This window comes from Motacilla alba, chromosome 1 (assembly GCF_015832195.1).
Source record: "Motacilla alba alba isolate MOTALB_02 chromosome 1, Motacilla_alba_V1.0_pri, whole genome shotgun sequence".
NCBI classification, from domain to species: domain Eukaryota; kingdom Metazoa; phylum Chordata; class Aves; order Passeriformes; family Motacillidae; genus Motacilla; species Motacilla alba.
Genome location: NC_052016.1, coordinates 52663993 through 52691784, shown reverse-complemented (window position 1 = coordinate 52691784; position 27792 = coordinate 52663993). Strand labels below are relative to the sequence as shown.

The 27792-nt window shown below is 41.7% G+C and overlaps 1 protein-coding gene across 10 annotated transcripts in view; it reads right to left on the bottom strand.

Annotated features, from left to right (window-relative positions):
* Positions 1 to 24755, bottom strand: part of ZMYM2 (zinc finger MYM-type containing 2) — an 85968-nt gene extending 61213 nt beyond the window's left edge. For 3 of the 10 annotated variants that reach the window (XM_038159673.1, XM_038160169.1, XM_038160424.1), the window contains exons 1-4: positions 24598 to 24755; positions 7720 to 7781; positions 5305 to 5425; positions 3324 to 4186 (exon numbers count right to left, since the gene is read on the bottom strand). In XM_038159673.1, coding sequence (XP_038015601.1) covers positions 3324 to 4176 — 853 coding nt within the window. In that variant the 5' untranslated portion in view covers positions 4177 to 4186; positions 5305 to 5425; positions 7720 to 7781; positions 24598 to 24755. Of the gene's footprint in view, positions 1 to 3323; positions 4187 to 5304; positions 5426 to 7719; positions 7782 to 19161; positions 20035 to 23522; positions 23581 to 24597 lie in introns of those variants that run through there. The other 7 variants (XM_038160247.1, XM_038160334.1, XM_038159767.1 and 4 more) reach the window with 7 other exon arrangements.
* Positions 24756 to 27792: the final 3037 nt, after the last annotated feature.

Below are 27792 nucleotides of genomic sequence, written 5' to 3'. Positions count from 1 at the left end.
AAACACTGTGAGAGCCCTCGGGATTTACCTAGCCTTGAATGTTTAACTGGAGTGATTCAGACTATTTCTGGAGTGTTAACACAACTAACACCCAAATGTAAGACAGATGATTTTAAATTCTATGACTTCAGATAACAAAAACATTAACCTACAGACAAGAGCAACTGCCCATAACTTATTCTTAAGAGACATTATTTTGGTCCATAATCATTCATTAAATAAAAGGAACCCTTTCCTCCTATTTTCTGCATTCCTTTCTTTCCCCAAAGGATTCTATTAACAACCTGTTCTGATGCATAGCTTTAAAATCCATTTAGGGACAAAGTTCCAAGAACACTTGTTAGTACAAGAAACAACATACATTCCTTAGCAGGTAAAAGATAATTTTCTGGTGTGACTTTAGCTGTCAAGAATGTCCTACTATTCAGGCATTTAAGACAAGCTAGAAATTTACCTGTTGTAGTACTTGAGAATAAACAGAAGAGCTGGAATTAAAAGGTGAAGAGAAAAGGACACAAAACAAAACACATTTGTCTTAAAAGCATTTAAGGAGTTTACCTTTGAAGGCATAAATATCCTTACTGACAAACTAAGACAAGCTACCAGAGTGCTTAGAATTAAAATTAAGTGCCCTCTTCAAACTTTTCTGTACTTTTACTACTTCAAATATACTATTATCCTGGCAGCACCGTAACACCTCAAAACATTCTTTTCTTTTAGATTTCAAGTGAAAGCACATTGCCTCTCTTATCAGGAACGCACAGAATGTGCAATAGAGCTACATCTGCTTGTAATTCCAGTAGCGCTCAACTGCCAGTCATGAAAACTTGAGTTTGCCGCTCATTTTGGTTTGAAACATTCAGCACAACTAAAACCTAATTAACACAGGTAATAGTATCTCTCTAAGGTTATTTCAACTATTCCTTATTTTCTTAAGGCCTCAGATAGCCTACCTCACTATTTTGTTGCATTCTTCCTTCGATAAACATACAAGAAGAACATCTGAAGATCTTGATTTTTTTTTTCTTTTACTTTTTCTAAATCTCAGCTTCCTAGATACCCATTTTATATTATGCCTTTTCTTCACGTCTCACTTCTCAGCCATGATACCTCCTTTGCTTAAAGTTCTCTACAAAGGATCTGCAAAATCCAGTTTTCATGTCCTTGAACTGAGGCATATTAGTTAATTCATGCTGAGTTTTCATACCTCACTGCCTTATGTCTTCATCTTTCAGATTCCTACCTGCAATTCTGTAATGGCCAAGTTTATGAGACTATACAGTGTCATGTTCAACCACTTCTTACTGCTGTGGCTTTTCAGGTAGCTCTCCTTTCTTACTCATTCCTGCTCTTAAGTGCTATAAAATTATCCTTTCCTGTCATTTATACCATTTTTTTACAGGGTCATCTTGCAAAAAAAATTTTTTTTTGAAGCTAAAAAGAATGTGTCAGTACATCTTGGGGCAAAGGTAGGGAAGAAGACAGTACTGAAATTTTACACAGGCATGCAGCTTTTGAAACACATTGAGCTACATACAGTTGGATTAAAACCTGGTTGACATCAGGGCAACTGTAAACTGCATCCTCAATTTACTAGGTGCTGGCTCTTTCCCTGGAGCATTTCTGAAGCACAAAAACTGGATTCCACTGACAGAAACAAAGCCTAAGTTCCACTCCAAAGCACATCTACATGGACTTCATCTACCTGGACCTCTCCCAAGACTTCTGATAAGGTCCCCCCACAATGTTCCTGCTGCTGAATTGGAGACATATATATCTGATGGATGGAATTGGCTGGATGAGTGCACCCCAAGAATTACAGTTCATGGCTCAATGTCCAAGTGGAAATCAGTAACAAGCGGTGTCCCTCAAGGGTCTGTACTGGGACTGATATTATTTACGGTTTTTTTCAACAACACAGAGTGAGATTAAGCAGACTCTCAGCAAGTTTACTGGGAACACCAAGCTGGGTGGTGCAATTGATAAGCCAGAGGGGACAGTATGCCATCCAGAGGGATCTTAACAGCCTGGATGAATGAGCCCATGGAAAACTCAGAGCTCAACAAGGCCAAGTGCAAGGTCAGTCAGGGCAATCTTCAATATCAATACAAACTAGGGGCTGAATGGATTGAGGGCAGCCCTGTGAAGAAGGACTGTGGGGGACCGCTAGGTGGAAAATTGTACATGAGCCAGCAACCTGTGCTTACAGACCAAAAAGTCACTTGTATCCTGGTCTGTGGTGATTCTGTTCCTCTGCTCTGCTGAGAGCCCACCTGCAAAACACTGCATCTAGCTCTGAGGCCCCCTGTACAAGACAGAAATGGGCCTGTTAAAGCAAGCACAGAAGAGGGTTACAAGAAGTGACAGAAGGCTTGAACACCACTCCTGTGAAGAAAAGCAAAGAGTTGCTCTATCTAAGGAAGGCTGGGGAGACCATACTGCAGTCTTTCAACATATAAAATGTGTTAGAGAAAACGATGCACTGAGATTTGTTAACAAATCTGTTGTAACAGGACAAGAGGCAGTACCTTTAAGTTGAAAGAGGGTAGATTAATGTTGGTCATGAGACAGAATTCTTCCACAATAAAGGTGGCAAGACACAGGAACAGGTTACCCAGAGAAGTTATGGATGCCCTATCCGTGAGTGTTACAGGTCAGGTTGGATGGGGCTTTGAGCAACCTCATCCAGTGAAAGATGTCCCTGCCACAGCAGTGTGGTTGAATGAGGTGATCTTAAAATGTCCTTTCCAATCCAAACCATTCTATCATAGGCACTCCAATGCCTACTGGGGACATCAGACTCTAAATTCATGTGTAGGACAGAAGTGTCTCTGTTATGCACCTACTGCTTCATATAGAGAAGAGGTACCTACTCAAGGAAAATAAACTAACACCGATCCAGAAGAAATCTTCCAAACCACATACATAATCACAGAATCATTTAGGTTGGAGAAGATGCCTTAGATCATCAAATCCAACCATCAACCCAGCACTCCCACTAAACCGTGTCCCTGAGCACCACACTTAAACCTCTTTTAAATATCTCCAGGGTTGGAGATCACTTTCTTGGGCAGCCTGATCCAATACTTAATAATCCTTTTGGTGAAGACATGTTTCCTAATGTATTATGCCACTGAGCATATTTTATTCTAGTCACAGGTAAGGTAGTGATGGGCATGAACGGAACAAAGATCCTTCATACACATTAAGCTAAAACACTAAGCAGAGCCACTGCCAAAAATATTTAAATTAAAACTTTTATAATCAATTTATTTCATGACTTATTTTCAGCCTTTAAGGAAAAATTCAAAATTGCAACTTACCAGGATTATGATGAGTCACAGACTCTCCATTTTGAAATACATCTCCAGCCACATTCATTCTACCAGGATTGAAAGGTCCTACACCAGTCTTGGTCTGTGAAGTCAAAGATGGGGTGTATGTTTGCAAATTAACACCAAAATTATCTGACTGCAGTCCGTTAGATACATCTCCCAAGCTGGCATTCTGAAGTGACGTTACGTGTGTAATCATTAAGTTCATGTCACGCCCGTCACCATCATTTTCTAAATGACCAACACTGACAGATCTCATAGCACCTCTTTCTAATGTAGTAACATTAGCAATCTGAATTTCTGAGTCTGGTTCTGTGGTTATACCACTATTACCTATTCCTGAATTTACCTTACTTCTTGAAAAACTGGAAGGTGAGAATTCCATTTCGTTGGTTCTACTTTTACATTCTGGAAGTCTTCGTTCATTAAAACTGGAAGCATTCTTCTCTTGTCCTTGATTTGTTTCAATGTCTTCTTCATCATCAATAATAATAGTTTCACTTATACTCCCCTTTCGAGAATTTAAGTCTTTTGGAGAAGGAAGCATTTTGCAATCATTTCCTTTAAGTTCTTCATTTTTAGATGATGTAAATGCAGCGTTCCTTTGGTCTGCTACCAGTGACGTAGAATTTTGCGGAGGTTGTATAGGTTCAATAAAAACTACATCATCATCATCTTCTATAGGTGAGTTTTGGAATTTATTAGGTCTAGAAACTAAAGAACTTGGTGGCCCTCCAAACGAATTTCCTACATTTGCAAGACCTGCTGCCATGGTGGTATTCCCTAGCAGACTAGGAGTACTTTCAGACAAGTCTAATCCTCCCAGAGGACTCGTGTCCATTCCAGATCTGCTGTTTGAAGAAAAACATAAAGCAAGAAAAGAACACATCCAACTTCAGAGTAAGATACTACTTTCCAGTAACAGTTCTTAAAAATAACTACTGAATTAATGGTTCCAGATTTTATTTTCTTCCTGAGGTAATATGAAGGAAAATTAAGTTTGTCTATGCTCTTTTTTGAATGTCTTAACGTCTATTTACTTTTCTAATCCCATACTAGCAAAAAATATGCAATCTCTACACATCACAATGTTTTATCAACACATTTACACACAGGAAACAGAATTTTCAGTGCTATTTCTAAAATGATCCTGATCTCTCAGTCCCTTTCCCACCCCACATATGTAAGCAATTATCTTTTAACACTGCATTTGCTAGACTGCAAAGCACGATCAGGAGCTAGGCACACAGAAAGAAAGAGTGAATTCCTATTAAATTTTGGCCCTATTAGGAATGTTAACAACTTTAAAATTCAACTGATTTTCCCCCAACCCCACACTGCCAAAGCTCCTCAGGTAGCCACAAGATGACGGGAACAAAGAAGTAAGGAAGAGATATATAGGAAACCCTTTCACATGACAGGAATAGAGACATTATTGAGCAGCAGAAAGTGGACAGCAACCTCTCATTTGTAGCCACTACAGACTGGCAGCTCATTTGAAGTCCTGACTTATTACCTCACGCTCCTGCAAATTCCAGTGACTTTGTCTTATTTCTTTTAAGAGCAAGCAGTGTTTATTCAGGCTACTTCCCAACAGCTACTTTGCCTGGGGAGATCTGTTTGCTTTTAGTAATTGTTCAGTTTGGGGAATCTGTTCTTCATAAATGTCAATTCGACCATGAATTAAAAAATACAAAAGTCAACCTGGATATAATCAAAATTAAAAGACCCAAGATGGCTCTAAAAGACATCTGTACTAAAGATCAGTAAGTTAAACTGATCTTGATATAAGACTACAATAAAAATACAGACATAATTATAATTTGGGTATGTCTTGGAGTAAACACTGATCTGTGGCATCACTGAGTTTGTGTGGAAGGTAAGAAGCAGCTATCTGTGCTTTTTTATAAAACCTTTATACAGGAAGGTAAATACAAGAAGTAGAAATATCCTGCTCATCTATACTTACCCATCAAGAAATCCACTGCAATCTGTTTACCTTAATAAGTTGCTCCAAGCACTTTTATTTTCTTTTCTGTGAGGAAACTGTTCTTGTACCAACTTGCTGCCTTTCACAAAAGTACTGTGGTCTGAAATAGGGTTAAAACAAACATTAGCTACCCAAAACTATTTCCTCATTCCAAGCATCATCTGCCAGCTATGTTGGCACCAACTTTCTTCTAAATTTACAGTTTGAGTTCAAACCTGACTTTCAGCACTATGATCCTACAGTAAGAGACAATGTGAGTCTATTCAATCCCAGATGTGATTATTCAATCCCTGAATAAAGCAGCCAGAGTACTGTCTGAGATCTTCTACTCTGTCACATTACACTTCCAGAAGGCTTTATAGAGGAGAAAAATATGCCATGTTTGGTAAGAGACAGACATACATAACTGCAACTGAGTAATCAAACATTAGAATTTAGAAGAATATCTGTAATAGAATACCAAGGAAATAAATGATTCAAGTAAACTAAGCAATTCAGAAAAAAAATCTTAGCAGCTACATTTCCTTCATTTTTATTGTGTCACCCCCTCCTTGCTGTCTGTAGCAGAATACACTATGCTAAAATTAAAATATAAAAGGAAAACTACAGGACATAAAATCAGGCCTACAATGCAATATGAACCTTACATTGCTAATATTTTTCAACTTGTATTTATGCACTGCAGTGATACTTAGCACAGATTCAGGCATCCATAGCCTGCATTAACACGTGTGATCACTCACAAGAGACTGAAAACGTTCAAAGTTCAAGCATCTATTTATTCTTCAGGTTTTATAACAGTCATTAGAATTTCCAGACTTGGCAGCATTTTTAAAAGAGAGAGCATCAAGTTGTGTAGTTATCTACTGTTTGAGGACAGCCCTTAAAACCCCCGACAGTAAAAATGCTCAGAGGAATAAAGCTCAAATATTCTTCTACACATTTACACTATTCAAGCCCTGCTGACCATTAACTGAACAGGATCAGGGAGGGCAGGACAAGGACCAAACAGTAAAGCTGTGAACCAGATTAATCCTGGAGGAGAGGCAGGCGACCACCTTTTAATTCCTTCCTATGTTAGCCTTACAGACAAATGCCATTATGTAATAGCATTTGAACCACAACAAAGGGAACATTGAACTGGAATGAATGAAGGTTTCTTACAAAAAAATTATATTATCAATGAAGTTGGCATGTACCTCCCTGGAAACCAGTCAGTTACACTGAAGGTTAATTTAATCCAATATTCTCCTTCACTTTTACTTTTTCCTCTAGGGCTGAATAACTTAAAATTAGATTTTTCTGCATCTCAGATTTTGCTGAAAAGAATTAATTTAATTTTTAAACTTTCACAGGTTTATTCTATATTTTCTTTTTCTGCAAGGACAAAAGCATCACAAGCACATACAGCTTTTAATAAAGTTTCAAATATACTTGAACAGATGTGAGCAGGGAAAAAATGAGACTACGCCAAGACTACACCCCAGGCCTGACTCAAAACCTTTGTGATTCCTATTTTCACAAATCCTTAGTAGAAAGACAGGCATGAGCTGTATTACAGTACATGCACATAACACGTAGCAAAGTTAAGACTCAAAACATGTATCCTTTTTGCCTAAATCTATTTACTTTCTCCACAAAGCTCTTAGGTTTTAATGAGTTGTACTGTTAAGTATTAAAAAAATAAAAATTTGTGTTTAACTACTAGTGCAAAGTCATAAGCAAAATCTGCATGTATCTCCGAGCAAATAGCTCCTACCTCTCACCAACAAAATTACCCATAAAATGTGCAAAATGAGATAGCTTGTTTTCTAAAAGTAGGAACAGCAAGGAAAAACAAAAACCACATAGGCAATGTCACAGCCAGTACTTCTAAATGAAAAAACTACCCAAAAAAGTGACTTAGCGAAAAAATATGTTTATAATGGAAAACCAGGAAAAAACTCACACCTCAAAACAAGCAACAGCAAAAATGCTTTACAATAGAAATACAATTATTAGAAACCCATGAGATTGATTAGGCTGATCACTGGACAGATTGCTGAGATTTGGGGGGAAAAAACTAAACTGAAAAAGAAAAAACCCCAACCAACTAACAAAACAAACCCCCAACTCAACAACAACAAAACCAAACAATTATTTAAAAACCCAACAAACAAACACCTCAAACAAAAAATCCCAACCATCCAACAACAACAAAAAACCCACAAAACAGTGAGACCTAGTTTGCAGAAAATGCACGTTCGATACTGCTGAAGAACAAGCTCAAGGCTTTGTGGTGGCACATAGACACCAAAATCACATTTGGACAGAAACAAAACCACTACCAATATTCAACAGCTCTTCCTGAACCAGGCCTTGTGTGTCCCTCTTAATTTAAGCTACATCACTCACCTATTAAAAGTCTTCACGCTGAAGTAAATAATGATCCCATTGCTTCGTTCTAGGTTTAATTTCTGGAAGAAATAAGAGAAAAAAATGTAGGCACTTCTTTAGAATGATGACAACTACTACAGCTCTTAAGACAGTTAATTAATACTTGTAGGGTCAACACCACTGATGAATGACAAGAGAGTTAAAGTTATCATGAATTGCAGAAACCTAGGTGAGGTATATGAGTACCTCAAAAAAAAAAAAAATCAACTCTGCTTTAACAAAAGCAGAAACTGGAATTTAAATGCCTTTACCAAGTGCCATTAATAACATGTGGAAGGAAGGTGACAGAAGATCAAAGTCACAGTTATGTACACTTGGAGCAAAAACACAAAAACCAAAATGAGTCCCTGAAATCTGGCTAAAACTGCAGTTCCACCAAAACAGGGCATTGGAAACAGACATCCAAAGTAGAACCTGCATGTACAGATGCTTCCTTACCAATGCTATAAGTCTAAAAACAAAAAAGAAAACTTCAAAGACTACTTTGGAAATAATGAATAACTGAGACATCTTCAAACGTGAACAGATAACAAAATTTAGGAGACAGTATCCTAAGCCACAAATACTGGAACAAAAAGAAAGGGAATTATTTGTCTCAGCAAAAGAATACTACTTTCTGCTAGGAAAGCACGGTATCATAACTAAATTATTTACCTCAAGAGGTACAGGGCTACTTTTGAATTCCACATCCCAAGCAGAAGAAACAGCCCATTAACAGTGTACTACCAATCACTTCCACTCAACAGTGACACCATAGGTGAGACAATGAGCATGAGACTGCAAAGCACTCTCATTCCCATTATCTCACTATGGTGAGATAATTACTCACCGTAACTTCTTAACTGTTTAACTACTGTTTTAACTACTTTTAACTACTGTTGTGCAAACTAGGGTGGGAAAAAGTAAAATAAGCCCACCACCGAATGATAGGAAAAATTTTTACAACACAGGCAACTTCAACCACCTCGAGAACTCTCTGAAGAAAAAGCAAATCTTAGTCTAACTCTGAGCCACACAACATAGTTCAAGGTGTAATTATCCAGACAGCACTCCGGAAAAGCATATTTAAATTCCCAGGGGAATAAAAAAGATAAAAATACAAAAAAAACCTCATTACTTCAACATCTGGCTTCAGAAAGAACCACCTCGGTGGGAGGAAAATAAATGGAGCAGCTAGAACAAAAAACTTGAATGCATGAAGGCCATTTTAAAAACTCACTGTATTATGCATACAACCAGCCCCAAAAGACTCCAAAAACTCAACAGAGACTACTATCAGGAAGTCTCTGACCTACAAAAGTGCTGGAATTGTACTGGGGGGATGTTTTATACACATTTCATACACCTTTTGGTTAGAAACAGGCTACTGACCTATGTCAGAGCAACAGTTTGTCTAAAATCCTAATTCTTGTCAATTTTACAATCAGTAAGATTTTCCTGAAGTACAAGAGTATCCATGAAGTCTGAACCAGAAAACACACAATGAATTCTTTGCACTGATGTTCAGTAAGGAAAAGATAAGGGAAGATCACATCTAAGCTCTCTTTCTACAGGTCAGGTCAGAGGAAAAATGTTGCATCAAAGTGCTAACACAAGAGGATTTTAGAACATATCACTAGGGTCATTTGGAAGCCACTTAAGATTTCTAAAGGCAGTCAGCAATTTTTTATTTCAGTATCTGCAACCAATTACTTAAGCAGAAGGCAAGAACAATTACTCAGACTACAGTCCTATCTCTATCACTAAATAAATTTATAGAAACTTTATTGATAGAAAATTTATTCAGCTGAATAAATACTGAGCTGAAAAAAACATAGGGATGGGGAGTAACACGAATTTTACAATGAAAAGGTAATGTCTCACAGGACTACTGCCAAAATCTATTGAAGGGTTCACATACTTTTTGACCAACCCTGATTAAACTGGTATATCCCACTAAAGTCTTCCAGAAGGCATTCAAACACTGTACTTTGTGGAAACTGCTGTGGAAATTATCTATAATAAAGATTTTGAGAAGATGCTATCTGGGGGATTTGTAATTATCTAAAGAGAAAAAATGATGTGTTGTTCGTTGTTACCACAATAAAGACAAGTTACCACAGGGGTTCCAAAATAAAATTACATAGCTCAACATATATAAGTCAGCCAAAGAGATAGTGACTCCCAAAACGAGTGCTTCCTAATCATATAAACTTATTCAAGCAGCTGAAAACACAAACTGATTGTAAAGCAGCGTGACAGGAAAAATCACTAGTGATAAATGCAAGGTAATGAACAGGGGGGAAAGAATACACATAATTTGAGAACCCAGTTGCAACCTTCTCAAGAATACACATAATTTGAGAACCCAGTTGCAACCTTCTCACTCTTTCAAATCAAAGCTACTCAGTCATCAACCACCAAATAGGAAAAAAAAAGAATCAAATCAAACAAAGCATATTTGTTACTACAAAAAAACCATACTTCACCAGCATCTTGCTTATCATCAGATGTTCAGATCACTCCTTTTTCAGAGAAAGGGAAAAACAGATGAGCTACATGAACAATTTATACTCATGGAAAACAGTTCTTTGAAACAAAAACAACTCAAGGAAGATCCTAAATCTGAAAGAATAAAAAAAATACGGATAAGAGTTGCCCAGTGTTTTGCAAGAACAAAAAGGTGCCAAATAAAATAATTAAGACGCTTTAATAATCTGTTGTGCATGAAAACATTTTATTAATTGGGGGAGTCACTGCTCTAGAAGGCTACAGAGGTTAGAAATGCAACTAGTTCAAACAGGGATTGGGCAAACATGAATGTGTTGATGACTTAAAACACAGTGGTTCAAAGGAAACGCTACAAAATTCTTGCTAGCCAGCTGAAAAACCAGAATACATCTGCAGAAAAATCAGGCTTCAACAGAAAAGCTTCTACTCCTGTTGCAAACAAGTTACCCTATCTATCTGCCTAGTACAGCAATTACCCTAACATAGGAGAGTAATAACATAATAACAATCTTCTTACATACAAAAGAAACATCACTAGCCTCACGGAAACTCTACCCATTTACCCAAAAAATCTAAATTTCAGGCTATGGCTCTGAAGCTGACTTCAGCTGAGAGAAGGGTGTCAACATTTGGGTATAAGGTTAGAGACTTAATGAACATGCCCCAGGGTTCTGTGAGGCTATCCAGTTCTAATGGTCACCTCCTGACCCTGACATTTATTTGACTATAATATCAATTAATTTCCTAATTCAGCTACTTTCTAAAGTTCCTCTCCTTATTACAGAAAATCACTTATCGCTTGACTTTCCTCGTATCTGATGATCACAAGCTCAGTAAAGACTTTCTGCAAAGCAGCTATCAAGAAGCTCTCTAGCTTAATGTCTTGCTAACAACTCTGGAACACTCATTCCCTACACAGCCAGATGCAACCCATGTACCACAGCTTTCTTGAGGTATGAACCATCAACCCAGTGGCTGGCTGAATGTATGCCACAGTTCACCCCAAAAACAAAGAAAACCACTCCAATTAAAGTCACCTAAAAGTAGCACTTTTTCACTGCAATTGCAGCAAACTAGTAACCCAACTATACCCACATATAAGGAGTGAAAAGTGCTAGAAAAACACAACTAGCTCAGAATTTTTAAAGGGTTGTAATTTAAGCCAGCTTTAAGCTAAATCTGCATGCTACTACTACAGTCTCAATTTGGGCATAGTAAATTATGTAGACAGTGTATGGAGAGACTCCTACCTATGTGAATACAACAATATGCTGTTTTGGTTTTTGGGTTTTTTTCCCCTCCTTATATCCTTCCTGAGGGGTATTCAGCCATCAGCATTAGCTTTTTAGGTTCAGATATGCCTTGGATACATGGTAGCTCTGATTTACTGTTAACTTTTACACCTCTAACAAAAGTTTTAACACTTCTGAAGCTCTGCCTAGTTACCAGGTCCACAGTCTCATTGCTACGCTATCATGTGGCACAGCTGTTTGTGCAGCCACAGAAAAGAGAGCTCCCTGCTGGAATCCTTTCCAGCCAGATCAGTTCCCCAAATGAAAAATTTCTGTGCAAGAACACTACAGCTGTGCCTGAACATATCAAGGTTTGTGCCACAGCTCTGAACTTCAGCACAGAAATCATTACAGCAGACAGGACAGTCATGACAAGCTGATGGCCACAGACGGAAATGCTCTACCCCAACAGCAACTACTCCATAAAACAATCCAACATGCATGTGCCCACTGACAACACAGGCTGAATATTAAAACAGGTCAGACTGAGTTTTACAACATCTATATCCACTGGCCACACTGAGTTGCATATCTGATGCAAGCGAGGCTTTAAGCAAGCCTCACACATTACATTAATGCCACAATGACTCAACTATTTCATCTGCCAGTTTCACACATAAATCATGGTAATGAGTTCAGCAGGAATACTTGCATATTTTGGGCTAACCTCAAGTGCAAGTATTCACAACACCAATGTAAAACAAGGGTCTTAAATTACTATACAAGCTCATGAAAGAGTGTTAAGGATATTTAACACAAACCCATCAATGTATTTATATTGCTGGTGTTTCAGAACATGGGTAAAAGCTTTCAGGAACAGGATACTAAGTTTAGATTCACAAATCTAATTTACCTGTTCATCTGAGTACCATCATTACAAAAGCCTGGTATATCTCATTACTTCAGTTTTGAGACACTACTTCAGAATTTATTTTCCAGTAGGTTTGGAGCTGCTTCAAATTTAAGTCTTTCCTCTGATTTTTGTACGGATTGAAGAAATTAGTTTACTAAAAGTCATGATGTAGGACTCAAACTGTGTTTGTCATGCAGATTTCAGAGAATTCAACAAAAAAGCAAGACCTAAAACACCTGTAATCCAGCAGAAACAGTAACTACGAACAGCAAAAAGGCAAGATCTACTTAGTGAAATATTTTGAAGGAAGTCAGTAAATTTTAGTTTTATTGACAAGACTATTTACACACAGCTAAAGCTTACCAAAAGCATGTAAACTTTGATATCTTCTGAGCATCGCAACTGAACTGCAGCCACCACTGCTGCATGTGAATGCTCACATCTGTTTTCCAACTGATGATTCCAGGAATATTTGAATAATTTTGCTTAACACAGCTTCTTCCATGAGTCTTCCTACTCAATGAATGCTAAGAAATGCTTCCTTGCATGCACAGAATTAAAATACAGAGTCAACCTCAAACTTAATTCTATGAAGGGGTACCCAAAACAAGAACCAGTAATTCCCAAGACTACTCATCAAAGAATGAGCAGCACTTGGCATAGGAATTCATGGCAGATCAAAATCATACAGTTGACCAACACTGTTTTAGGGCAGCCACACTGACATGTGTCTCCTCCTTATCCGCACACTTTCTATGTATTTCATGGCTGTTTAATCTTGGAAACACATTGATCAGCATAACACAGCACCATTTCTAGCCTTAAAAGCCATTATGTGTGCTGTGGTAGACAGTAAATTTTATCTACTACATAAGCAGCAAGATGCTGCTGAAGGATGTCATTCATTATAAATGGTTAGAAAGGTAAAACAAGACAAAAAAACAAAGGACCCAAAATAAATGCTTATCTATTACTTATATCCAAATGTGTATCTATTTCCAGAAAATAGGCAACACTAGACCCCAGCAAGAGACTTGAAAGATGGCTAAGTGGAAAGGGAATACAGTAACAGTAAAGAAACTCTATGCCAGAGATATGAAAACAGGAAAAGGACATGTAAAATCCTGAAAAATAAACAGAAAGTGGCATTAATACCACATGAAAAGAGTCAAGTTGTCATTTGATGGATCCTAACTTTAAAAAATGCAACACTTAATAGGAAAAACAAATATGGAATAACTTGATCAGAAACAGACCTGGGAACAGTAAACTTATTTAGATGTCAAGCCTGGGCAATAGAACACAGGCCATTGGTGTCAGTGGGTCACAGCACACATTTCAAAAACATGCCTTACTCTTGCTCCACATGGAGCAATGAAGATTAAATGAGAATTCAAATCTATGAAGTCCCTAGCTTTTGCTAGCATTAAAAAAAACCAAACAACTGGTATACACAAATAGCACACAATCTTTCAAATTTCTCAATTTTCAAAAAATTGCATGTACAGCCAATCATTTATAAACCAACCAAATGTGAACAAGCAACTAGAGACTGGAAAGAACAAAAATCTCAAGAGCAAGAATCTTCCAATGTTTGATTATCTTAGCTACGCACAATTGTTAACCCTGTTGCTACTTATGCCTATTACCTGCCATTCTACCAAAAGGCAGCTCAGAGAAGAACTTGGCTTTTCTTCTCTCTATTTTCCCACTAATTAGTTGAAGACAGCAGTAACCTGTCCCTTCAGCCTTCTCTTTACACTGAACACACCCCTCTTTTTCAGCTTTTCCTTCTTTGTTATGTGTTCAATCCCCCTGGTCTTACACTGGTCTTACTCCAGAATATCCATATCTTCATTAGGACAGAGTCTAACCAAAACCAGACTAAACACTGTAGATGGGTTCTCCCAGCATAAGACAGTGCAGAACAATGACTTTCTTTAAACTGCTGGCTACCACTTCGCTTATTTCAGTCCAGTATGCTGTTTACATTCATCCTGCTAGAGTGCACTATTGGTGTTTAACTTGCTGTTCACCAGGACTAGCCAAAGCTGTCTTCTATCCTATTAGTGCCCAGATTGTACTATTCCCAAACATTCTGGAAATGAAGACACTTTTTAAGTAACTTCATGAGCTTTTAACACTATTCTTCATTAGTGCTTCTTCTTAATTTGTTGGGATTTTTTAATTTTTATTTTTAACTAGCATTCAGTCTACACTCACATATGTATAACCCATGAACAAGTAGCTCTGTGCTTCTAAAATACTTTAATTTTGTATATGCTTAGAAAGAGGAAAAACTGTCATGCCAAAGTCTGTAAACTAACAAGTTTGCAGACAGACCATTTTCTTTGCCTTTAGCACAACTAACATCAGCTAATAGCCTCAACCAGATTTTCCATCCCTGAGAAATAATCAAGTATTGGCTAACAACCTAGTATTTTGGGTCTGGTATGGACAAGCTGCTTCTTCAACACAATTTACTTGCAGCGATTAGTATTCAATGTATCAACTAATTCAGAACAAAGAAAACTGAATTTAAAAAAGTTAATATTATGTTATATGCAGGAGGGAAGCCCATGTAGACTAAGACCAAGTAAACAGACAATGAAGCTACAGTGTAACAATGGAAAGAAAAACCTATCACCACAAACAAAATGAGATACAAAAAGAAGTGGGAGAAAATCAAACAAAAACCAGCCACAAAATAGTTCAGGTTCTATATGAGGTAAGGTTGATGGGAAACGGAATCCAAGGCAAGAATAGATCTGGTCAGCAAGGCAAGTATGATAGGTTTTCACAGCTGCACTGGCTGGCTGGCTGCAAGTCACATTATGCAATCAAGACTCCAGGTTATCCAACTGTTTTAAAGTGTAAAAGGTAGTCTTATTTTTAAATAAGATGCATACGGTATTCGTTAAGGCCATGGTTCCACAACTACAAACCACATCCAGTCCTGGACAGGAAGGACTATTGTGGTTTTAAATTCCTACTCCTTTCCCCTTTCTCCCTAGCTGTTTAAGGATTCTAACAGCCAGTCCATCATGGGAGCTAAGATGCTAGAAAGTGGAAACACAAAAAAAAAAAAACCCAAAACAACAAGAGCAAATACTCTACACCTACACAGCTGCTCACCCCCAAATTTCATTGTGATGATTCATGGACCTAAACTGACTCCTAGAATCTAAAACATAAAACAACCACAAAAGCCAGAAAAGGCTGATATTGGTACAAACAGGAAAGGACAATGACAAACCTAAGTTACTTTGGTTTAAATGGTCATACAACCAAGGACATTTACATTAAATTTAAACCCATGAGAAATACACATAGTAGTATTTGTTTTAAGCCAGTATTTCGACTTTTGGATCCACATATGCAACTAGAAGTATAGTCTGAGCCTTAAAAAAAACCCAAAAAAACCTCCAAAAAATAAAAACTCCACAAACTATTAACTTTGCTAGCAGGGAGCTTTTCAAATCCTCTATAAACTTTTGTCTAAAAAGAACAAAGTGATGCCTCAATAAGCCATTCCACCTTCTAGTTCTTGTACCTGCTGAAAGGCTACACAATGTTCCCTGTTTGATTTTGTACTGCTTAGGCAATAACTGACACTCAGAAATTCAGCCTTTAACACTGGAGATGGAAACAGAGATGAAGGAAGCACACTCAATTACCTAACATTCTTCGGTGCACCGTCTTTCCTAGATCAGTATTAAGGCACATTGTAATCTATTCTCTTTTATTTGAGGAGTAGACTGAGTTTCAAAGTCTGTTAATAGAAAGCATGTTTTCCACTCCTTCTCAAGTAATTCTTGTGTATCTTCTCCAAACAATTCTTGTCTATCTTCTTGTGTTATGGTTCTTTTAAATTACTAAAAAAATCTGAATTTAGTTCAGACCACTGCTGTACACAGTATTAGTCAGACCATCTCAGTATTTCTATTTGTTAATTCTTTGGATAGAAGTATGCATAACAATGGCCAAACACAGTGATGATGGCAAATATCCAACTTTTGCTTCTGGTAAAAAACAAATCACCTTTATTAAGCTCTCCAATTTCCTTCATTTCTAAATTGTGATTTCTTTTTTTATTACATGGATTACAAAGGACTTCTTACCTGTCCTCTCTAGATACTACTTGGCTTCCTTAATGAGGCATCACCTACCAGAACAAAACATCATTTCCTGAATTAACTTTTTTTCAAAAAACATAACCACCTTTACAAGAAAAACTACTGCTATTACTACTAATTATTATAATAAACAAAATCCCAAATATGCACATGTACAAACACTAGTTATTAACTCAAAAGATGTCTGGTAAATTCTGCCAGCTTAATAAGAATTCATAAACATTTATAGATTGGTATATTAACAATCAGTTGTTGCTCAAACAAATTGATGCCATTATCTCAGGTATAACAGAACACTAGTTCTTCTTCCCTCTTCCATACACACACCAAAAAAAAAGAAGAAAAAGACACCAATACCACACCCATAGATCACAACTGTTATCACAGACTCCCAGGAGCCAAAGCTGTAGACCACATCATGCTAGCCATTGTGCAAACAGAGTAAAACTGTTCAAAGAGCAAACAATCTAAACATAAGGGGCAACAGATGGAGAGAGACAAAAATGAGAATACAAGGAAACAGCACCACCATAAACAATGGTTACAATTAGTTCTCGTTCTAAGGATGGTGTGTTTGAGCCCCAGGGTGACAGGAAAGGTGGTGGTTGGGGTTTGTTTTCAGCAGGCTTTATTTCCTAAAGTCAGGTTGTTTTGCATTAACAGGTTGCAAGTGGCTTGCTTGTAAGGGTGCACACACAGAACTTCTCTAAGCATGAGGAGCATCACAGGAGAATGAATGAAATTGTTTAACTGCTCATGATGTCACTTCCTAAACAGCACTTACCTTTACTCTAATGTTGGGATTTAACTGTGAAGGGTACTATCCCTTTTTTTGTTGTTAATGAGATTGTAAGTAAAACCTGTTGGTTTTACCACCATAAAATGCAAAAGGCAAAAAGACTGGTCAGAAGAGAAGTCCAGGAAAGCATTCTGGTATAGGATTCTGAGTCCATATCAACAGAGCAGGATCATTCTTATTACATCTGTTAAGAAAAATTGTTACCACACAGTACAAAGATCAAAGGCATGGTCTTGTACTCGTGTGATTTTTTTAACACAACTAAATAACAAACACCTAATTGCTGATTAACAGTTAAGACACCACTTAATATGTGGGAAAAATCTAGTGTCTTTGTTAGAAGAGTGTGTGCTATGTCTAAAACCAGGGCCAGATTATGGGCTTGAACCAAAGATCTCATGACACTGCTTCTACAAGCAACAGCACAGAGAGTTTTCCTTTGCAATAGTAGCCTCAGCTAAAGGTCAGACATCCACAAAGAGAAGTCAAAAGCACATGCAGACATTTAGCTAGTTTGGAGGGCAGCAAGTCTGGAAGAGAAAGAGACTTGAAGGTCACCCATACAGGCATGACAGCTGAGTTTATGAATGAGATGAACAAAATGACTTTCAGAGAAATCTGATGTAGTACTAGGAACAAATACCAAGATGGAAAGATCTTACACAGATCTAAGGAAAAGGAACTCCAAAAACAAGTAAGGTTTCCACCAAGGCTACTTTCAAGGAGAGAGGAAAACAAAAAGCAAAAGAAAAAAAGAGCACAGCTGCATTACGAGTTAACTCGAATTAACTTTTTTTAATGTTCAGTATGGTTGCATTGCACAGAAGAGCCTAAAGAAAGGTAAGATGCCAGTACACTTTCAACAAAAGCCTGCAGGGGGAAAACAAAAATGTCCATGTTTCTTGGACTGACTGTGAGTTGTAAGCAGCCCTCAATTAGTAAAATTTGGCATAACCCATACAATTCTATGTGCATTATTTCCTATCTTCTTCAATACCATCTTTCACAGCAGAAGATTAGAGGAAACTAAATGCAGAAACCAACACAAACACAACACAAACTCTTCCATAAGGCCACTCATCTCTCCTAATGGTCTGGCCCAGCAGAAGTTACATCAGTAGCTCTGGTTCAAATATCTAAACAGCTGTTGTCCCCATCAGTGCCCAAGTGGCAGCAGGTGCCAAAGCATACATGGCTACTGTACAAACTGTTCCATGGGGGAAAGGTGGAACTGAGATGACATCCTGCTTAACATGTGTTGGGGGTAAAACTGATGAGCAGGGACTATGCCTGAACAGACTTCTGTACAGCACTAGGTACACAAATGTCACTATTACAGCCTTTGGAAGCTACGGTGATGCTAACTGAAGGATTCTGATAGTCTGGTAAGGGTTAAAGAAGCTGTACAATAAAGTTCATAAACTTTTTAAATAAAGGAGTAACATATTACATGCTATATTTTTTAGAGACCCAAACACATAGTTTTGCACAACAGCAAACACCATTAAGTAGTCTCATCTCAGACAAACTTAAAAAACCCAAACAAACCCAACCAAAATCCTCTTATGCTACTGACACTCAGTATGGCTGGCTAGAGCACTGACAATGCCTGAGTGTTTCAAACCAGTATTGCAGCTACTCTGCTAAGATCACTGAACACTTATTTCTGCACCCCACTTCTGTGATGAGTCCCTGCTATCCCTACAAGATTATTCTCTTAATAACTGACGGTGAGAAAGGGGCAGAGAAAGAAGTTATGGTAAAGCTAATCCCAAAAAATTTAGGAAACATGGACAAAAATTAAGCATTTAAGCATGACGACAAACTTACGAAGTACAAATGCCCTCTGAATCAAGAGCAATTTCAGAAAATATGTTGGTGACAATCTTGTCACTAGAACAAAAAAATAAAGAATCAATCAACAATTAACATAGATTTTACCTATGCTGGACTAATAAAATCTGTATTATAACCATCGATTGAAATAATTTTCTTCTGATAGCAAACTGGAGCAAGAAAACAACCTTCATCATTGACATGTCTAGTCCAAGAGATAGTCCAGGTGAAGGGACAAGAAACCCTCAGTGGACCCTGTCCATAAAGGACAGACACTGATCTCATCTACTACAACTGTTGATGTTCTCATACATACACACATATAATCAAACTCTTTGTGTGCGTGTGTCTTATTGAACTCTAGTGGCACTGAGTTCCACAGAATACATATAAAATTTGTAACTTCTGGAAGTTCATGGAAAAGAAAAGTTTTCAACTGTCAAAATCATTTAAGTATAAATAAGTGGCATTAAAATCATAGAATCATTTAGGTTGGAAAACAAACTTAAGATCAAGTCCAACCATTACACTGGAATCACCATGTTCACCACTAAATGATGTCCCTACGTTTCACGCTTACACATCTTTTTATTACTTTCAGGGATGGCAACTCCACCACTTTCTTGGGCAGCATGTTTCTATGCTTGACAACTCTTCCAGTGGAAAAAAATTCTCAAACATCCAATCTAAACCTCTCCTGGTGCAACTTCAGGCCATCTTATCCTGTCACTTGCAACCAGGGAGAAGAGGCCGACTCCCATCTGGCTACACCCTCCCTTCAGGCAGCTGCAGAGAGTGATGAGGCCCCCCTGAGCCTCCTTTTCTCCAGGCTGAACACCCCCAGCTGCTCCTCACAGCACTTGTGCTCCAGACCCTTCCCCAGCTCCGTTGCCCTTCTCTGGACACGCTCCAGCCCCTCAATGTCTCTCTTGCACTGAGGGGCCCAGAACTGAGCACAGGATTGCAGGTGTGGCCTCAGCAGTGCTGAGTACAGGGGGACGGTCACTGCCCTGCTCCTGCTGGCCACACCCTGGCTGATCCAGGCCAGGATGCCATCGGCCTTCTAGGGCCAACGGGCACACACTGGATTGTATTCGATTGAGCCAACCACAGCAGCAATGAATGCTGCTTAACCATCTGAGCAGGTGGTAAGGGATGGGGATTCACATGACAGCAGAGACGCAAAGCTTGTCAGTGCATTAGAAATCACAGAAACACCTGAGAACAGTCACACATGAATCAGCACTTCCCTCCCTAAACAGATTGCAGGATGAATAGTCCCAATGAAGTGCATTTACACCAATACACAGAGCATGGGCAACAAACAGGAGGGGCTGGGATAATTCACTGTGCAGCTGGAAAACTATGATATAAAAATCAATATAGTGAAAGTCCTAACTGAAGAGGCCATAACATGCAATTGCATTCCTGAAGTCTCAAACTTCTTCCTTCTACCAAAAATTTCTCTTAGAAGTACAAAATGCTATCTGACAAACTTGCAAATCTTGGTACAAAATGAAGAATGTAAATAGTAGCATCTAAATTGAGTAAATCATTCATACATCAAGTTGGCATGTACTGCCAGCCATATCTGCCAGCAGCACATAGGGCAAGCTATAAATATGGAATACAAGCTAAGCTTCGTCTGAACTTTAATGTGTAGGCAAGCAACCCAGTTAGCCACAAAAGCATTCAACTATCAAGATTAAAACACTGAAACAAAGTAAAGAAGAAGTTGAAAAGAAAACACTTTCAGCTCTGGAGTTGAACACAGTTTCAATGGACACAAAACTCCACTGCAAAATAGGGGGATTTTAAGGCCCTCATGAGGCAAGTAGTACCTCAAACTTCTCACACTGGACACCTGAGTAGTATTTTCAACTCTTGTGAACTTCAAATTCCAATCCATTTCCACAAATTGGTTGAGTTCATTGTTAATTGTGATGGAAAAATAAACAGTTCTCCATGAACAGTGAATTTTCCATTAGCAACAACTCTTGATACAAGTTCTTAACAGAATCCCCATACTGCTTTTGTTGGAGGGTACATCAATTGAGTGCAAATTCAAACAATGTGACAGAACTCCAGTAATTCTGTACTTAGTCCTCAAAACCAAAATGAAAACTTCTCAAACACCACAAGACAATTCATGATTCTGCAGGACCAAAAAAACCAAAACCCAAACCAATCAACCCCAGCAAAAATCTCAAAGACATTGTACCAGCTCTGTACCACATCCCTCTGTACATACTTGAACAAGCTCTACAAAAGACAGGGAAACCTGCCTTCATTTTTTCACTGCTACTTTGACATTCTTGCTGATGCAAATCCCTCTTAGCATGTTATTACAGGGTAAGCAACAGTAGAATGCAATCATATATTTGAAGTCAAAGAGGATTAATAACAACAATATAAAGCCAATTTAGTAGATAACAAAGTGAATTTATTGCTCTAATTAAGAGAGACTTCTATTAAAACAAGTTACTTAGTTTAACGTGGCTGATGAGTTTGGTTCCTAGAGATGACCTTGCAGCACTTAAGCACCAAATGCATTCCCTCCCAGAACAGCATGGTCCTATCACATGCCAGAAGAAGGCTGTACCACCATCCTCACAGCTGGAAGAGGACAATGTGCCACCTACCAGGATGCTTTTGTGCAAGACATTTACTAAGTCTTACAAAGGCTTACTGAATCTTAGCTATATGGCTGTTCTTGGCAGTACTCTCATCTTTTCATAAGCAGCCACACAAAGCTGCAATAATTTTTGTCGAAACAGCTCCAGCACACAAAAGTCCCCCTCCTTCCAAAGCATCATTTGCCTTGATTGCTCCTAGAAGTAACTTTTTTTGACATGAAGGATCATCAGAAAAAACAGAACAGCTGTTAGACTGGAATGCATAATGAATCAATCAGAAGTAAAATTAGATGGTAGCCTTGCATCCAAGATATGGTAAGAGCTAAAAAATTACTATTAAAAATTTTAAACTGCTGTCACAAGTGTAGGGTTGGAACAGACGACTTTATTAAAGATAATATGCCGTGTAAACTCTTACAAGTCTTGGATGTGGTCCGTAATTTTAGATGCCCAGAATAAATACAGATCTGATGGCCTCATCCTAAGCAGTGAGGTTTTGCAGTGAACCACTCATTCTTTGTATAGCCACCAAAAAAGTGACAAAGAAAGTTGCAAGCTCTGCAAACCTGGAAAATCTGCCACGTAAAACAGCAAGGGACAGAAACAGAAGGGGGTAAAAAATTCAAGATACGAGTGGTGGGGAAGACCGCAACACCTGAATCCGTGCAGGGCCCAAGCGAGAGAGCCAGAAGGCAAGAGAGGCGCTGCCTTTTTGTTTTGTTCTCGGGCTGCACGTTCCCAGCGGAGCCGCCGCGCTGCCCGCCGGCGCCTCTGGCGGCGCAGCCCGCGCACCGCGCCCGGGCCCACCGCGGCAGCGCCCGAGCCGCTCCCGGGCGCTCGCAGCCTCGCTCGCTCCTTCGCTGCGCTACTTGGCGATTGTGGAATCCCCCACGCAGCCAAAAACCAGCCACGATATTAACAAGGGCAGAAGCTAGAGTCAAGTTACGTCCCAGCCGTACCCACAGGGATTGGCAAGAAGCCTCTCCTTAGCCAACCTAACACCCAACAGAGATCAAAATCTGCTCTCAAAATCCCATACACACAAAACACCAAAAATGCTCGCTATTGGGAACCTGTGAGTTTCCCCAGTGTCCTCCAGCTTCCTGGGGAAGGGACAAAGTGGATGGCTCAGAAGCCCAGCCAAGGAACCCAACAAACCACCTATACAGATCTGCGATGTAGAGAACCAGCCTGAATGCACAAAGAGACGATGGAGCACGCTTCTCCATCGCAAACTGCTGGGTGATTTTAAACCTCCCATGCCCCTTCTTAGCTTCGAAATGATACGCGGGACACGTGATTCGAGTAATGGGGCGGGGAGGGGGAAAGAAAATTCAAGATGGCTGAAGGTGTCTTGTCACGGATTTTCATACACGCTCCAGAACTCTAGAGGGCACCCGAAATATGCCCTCCTCCTCCTCCCTCCCGAGCCGGGTAACGTGAGCAGCGGCAGCAGCCCGTCGTCTGCCTGCCGGAGTTGGTATTGCAGGAGCGATGTCTGCAGCAGCAGCGCCCACTCCGCGAGGAGGAGCCGCCTCACAGCCATTACTGGGGCTTCGCCCCAGGGCAGCAGCTACTGAACCCGGGAATTTCCCCACCCAGCCCTGAAGGGACCTCATTCCACCCCTGCCCCCGGAGAATAAGGGGCGGGGGAAATGGCTGAAGCCCGCTGGAAGCAGGTCTAGCCAAGGCAGAAACAGATACACAAATAGCACTCACAATGGAGCTCCCTCTCCTTGTTGGTCGCTGCCAAGGCTGCACCAAACTGGGCTGGAGCCTAAGGGAAAGACACGGGGTTAACACGGGGCAGCGAGGATCAGGCAGCGCCCCCAAGGAGCGCTTCCATCGCCTGGCCAGGGCAGGTACTGCCTGCATCACTCACCACTTCCCCTTAATCCCAATCTTTCAAATAAATAAATAAACAAACAAACAAACAAATAAATCCACTGCTCTCGCCGGGGGCGGCGGGGTACACCTCACGGCACACCCACGCAGCTTGTCCCCCGCTAAAGGAAGGAGGGACAAGGAGCCCTCCCCGGGCGCTGCCACACCGGGAGCTTTCACCGCGAGTGTGGGGGACAGGGGCAGCGGCGGCACCCACGGCGGGGAACAGCGAGTGTTACCTGCGAACTTGCCCTATCAGCCCTGTAGCGGCGCCCGGAGGGGCCGCGGGGCCCTCAGCGGCTCGGCCCCGGCACCGGGCGAGCGCCCGCGCCCCCCGCCCGCTGGCGCGGCAGTTGCCCCTGGTCTCGGGTTTGCCCCCCTGCAGTCGGCCCGCAGCACTACCGCCTCCTGTCCGCCATTAGAGGGACCCAGCCGAACAATACGGGAGGGGAGCCGCGGAGCGCCGGGCAGGGGAGGGGAGAGAAGGGGAGGGAGGTACCCGCGGGGGGGCTGCGAGGGCGGTGGGTGGGGGAGGCACCGGGGCAGAACAACAGCCGAGGGCCCGGCGGGGAAGGCAGAGAGAGAGTTAAAATAGGAGGCGCTAGAGCAGACCCGGCCCTTCCCCCAAATACCCCTGCCCCCCCCTTCAGGGCTGCCCCCGGGCGCCCCCCCATTTTTCCCCACCGCCCCCCGCCGTGGCGCTATGGTTATGCGCGGGACTGCCCCCGGTGCCGCCCGCACCCCTGCCGCCAGAGGTGGCGGCGCGGCAGCGACACCGCGGGGTACTTCGGCCGGGTAGCTGGGAGGCACGGCGGCTGCTCTCCCATCCCCGCCCTGGGGGCAGCTGAGCGCCGCCAGCCCCCCGCCAGCCCGCCCTAGTGAGGCACAGCGCCCCGCGCCCCCGCCTTACCCGGCTCCCCACCGCCTGCGGGCACGAACCCCCCCGCGGGGGACGCACGCACTCTGCGCTACTCCTCCGGCGCCTCAACTCTAACTCGGTCCAGTCCCGGGCGAAGCGCAGCTGCTGGCGAAGGGGAGGAGGAACCGGGCCAAGGGAGCTTAGGGAGATCCGCCTCCCTGCCCCGGCATTGGCTTTCCCAGAGGGCGGGCTCTGGTGCTGGGCTAGCCGAGTGGGTGCGCCGCCCATCCATCAGAGCCGCCCGCAGCCGGTTGACCCTATAAACTGCCAATCTTCCTCCTGGCCATGCTTGGGGTTCTTCCCACTTTGATCCATCAGGTTTGAGGAACCCGGATCGCTGCCCACCGACCGGCTCGTTACCCGTGCCCAAGGGTTGCGCTGTCGCTCCCCGCGCCGCTCTTTGACAGCAGCAACTTGCAGAAGTTCTCGGTGCCGCCGAGCCGGCTGCGCCCCGCCGGCCGCGGGCAGGGTGCGCTGGCCGTCCCGGCCGTGCGCTCGGTCCCTGCGGGCGCCAGCGCTCCGACCGTGGGGCGCGGGCTCGCCTCTCCCGCTCCGTTCCCCGCCGCCGAGCCATAGAGGCTGGCTGTGCTTATCCGAAGGGTCCCACTCCGCTCCTTCCCTCCCCTCACTAGGGTTTTGAACCTGGGGCCATTCCCATGGTGGACAGAGTATGAGTAATGGAAGCGTTCCCAGAGGGAAATGGGAGAGTTCACGTCCCCTGGGGAGGACGCCTGACCCCCGTCTCCGCAGCCTGCCCCGCCGAGCAGCGCCTCCTCAGCCGAGGACGCCTTGCTGCCCCCGCCCGCCGCGGGGGAGGGCGCCATATCAGCCGCCGAAATGGCTCCAGGAGGAGATGGTAGTGGTGGTGGTGTTGGTGGTGGCAGTGGTGGTGGCGTCCTCCATTTTGTCGGAAGCCGCTGCGGGGAGCTTGGTACCAATTCGAACCAACGTGAGGCGCAGCGGGGCGTCCATTTGAACAGCCTCCGTCCGGCTTCCCCGCGGGAAAAAGGGCCGGGTGCCCCCGGCAGTGCCGCGGGATGGGGACGAGTGCTCCGGTCAGGCGCCGGGAGCCAACTCTCCGCCCGCCCTTCGCCAAAATGGAGGATGCGCGCTTCCCTTGCGCGGCTCGTTCCCCCGCGCTGGCCATGGCACCAGCGCCCGCTCCTTCGAGGACCGGGAGAGCGCGGCCGCCCGTCTGGCGCGCTGGTCCCGCTCTGCTCCATTCACCCATCCTCCTCTGCCCAGAAGAGGGAGAGAGAGAGCGCAATACCCGCCCTGCCTCCTCTAGCCGGGATCCATCCGTGTCAACCACGCGGAGCAGCGTCCCCCGGGGAGAGAGAGGCTCTTGTGTGCGCAAGGCGCTGCGTTTCAGCGGCTGGCGCCATTTCCAATCGGGAGCTGGAGCCTCCCGCGGGATCAGCCTAAGGGACAGCCTTCCTCACGGGCGGCGCGGGAGTCATTTGAAGGGATGTCGCCTCTCTCTCAACAAACCTTTGATGGGTTTGGCTAATAATTTTCATGTGTGGGAGAGAAGAGAAAATTTCTATCATCTATTGTCATAACAATACATCTAGTTTCTTCCTAATGGTACCACCCAGAGACACAGGCTCCAGTCATCAACTCAAACCAAAAGATTATCTGACACTGTTACTCTGTGTTGTTGGGTGGAATTAATGTGGGTTTGGTTTTTTTGGGTTTTGGGGCTTTTTGTTCAAAACATACTGCTTGCTCATCAGATGAAGCTTGGAAGGGCTACTTGGTGTGGAGGGACTGAGTTCGCTCAGGGCTGGCAGCAGCTTGCTCATGCCTGCAAAAAAAGTATGTGTGAGCTGATGGCAGAACGGCTCTAATACAACCACTGCCAAGGAGGAAAGCGCCATGTCTGCATGCATCATCACCCATTTTGAAGGTCTCAAAGTTGCCCTATAAACTGATACATATTTGATCTGCAGTATCACACTACCAAACTAATTATGTAACCAGAAAGCTGTTGAAATTTCGACATTGAATCCCATTCACTCCATCAAGTCAGCTGGCTCCTGACCATCTTCATCATTAGCCTGGAATATCTAATAGGTTGCTAAAATTCAAAGCCGTTTTAAGTTGTCCTCCCTATTACATATTTGCCAACACTCCTAGTCACATGTCTCAGGAAGATGTCTTTTGTTCTACAACAGTGTTTATCCATAAACATTTAAGTTCTCATGGAGTTCAGAAAGAAATTCAAGAGGACTTAAGCACTAGGAATGGATGGTAGAAAACAAGTGTTTTTCTAATTAAGAACACTTTAAGAGAAACCTGTCCCTCTTAGTTTTCTGGAGTACTAAAAGTACCTGGAGAATACTTTGCATCTTAGCACTGTCATAGCAAGAGACATTACTTAACAGTCTTATCTAGCACTATTATGTAGCAAAAGAACATTTTCATTAATGTTTCAGATTATACAGCTCAAACAAAATTTAATGGTTTTGCTTGCACTTTTGGAACTATATGAAATGTTTTTATGTATTAAAGTTTATAACTCTAGAGAAGTGTTGTCCCCCTATAGACATGTAACCTCAGTTTGAAATTCATATGTTGAAATATAGCCAAAAATAATTAAGTACACCATGATTTTTCCTTTATTTTTTCAACTGACATCAGGATAAAGGATGAAAAGTTCAGGCAATGATGTAAATTCCTCTTCTTCTATAGAACCGTGTATAATTCAGATTACTTTTAAGATCAATTCATATAGAGTTATTATTTTTATGGTTTGAAAGAGTTAGCATTAGCTCAAACGCTAAGCAGCAAAATCTCTTCATGAGCACCAGAGAACTGAAGCATATGTATTTATGGGCTTCGCACCACTTCTTTCCTGGACAGGCCTGATGTCAGTAACCTTACTAGAAAATGTCAAATGTATTGACTGGGAGTAGATACATTCAATAAAGCTGAGCCAAAAGTTTGTTTATCAACTTTGTAAGAAGAGTGACATCCTTCTCTCGGTCATGGAGGATTATTTTCTCAAAAAGCAGTCAACTTACTTGAACTGAGAAGGAGTAATCTGATATATTTTGGAAGGTTTATGTTTGAGAAGAAATCTTAAAAGCGCTTACTAAGGCAACCTTCAAATGATGCATATTGTATTGTAATAACAGGATGAACACAGTTTAAAGCCATTTCCTACTGCTTATTTATCTATGA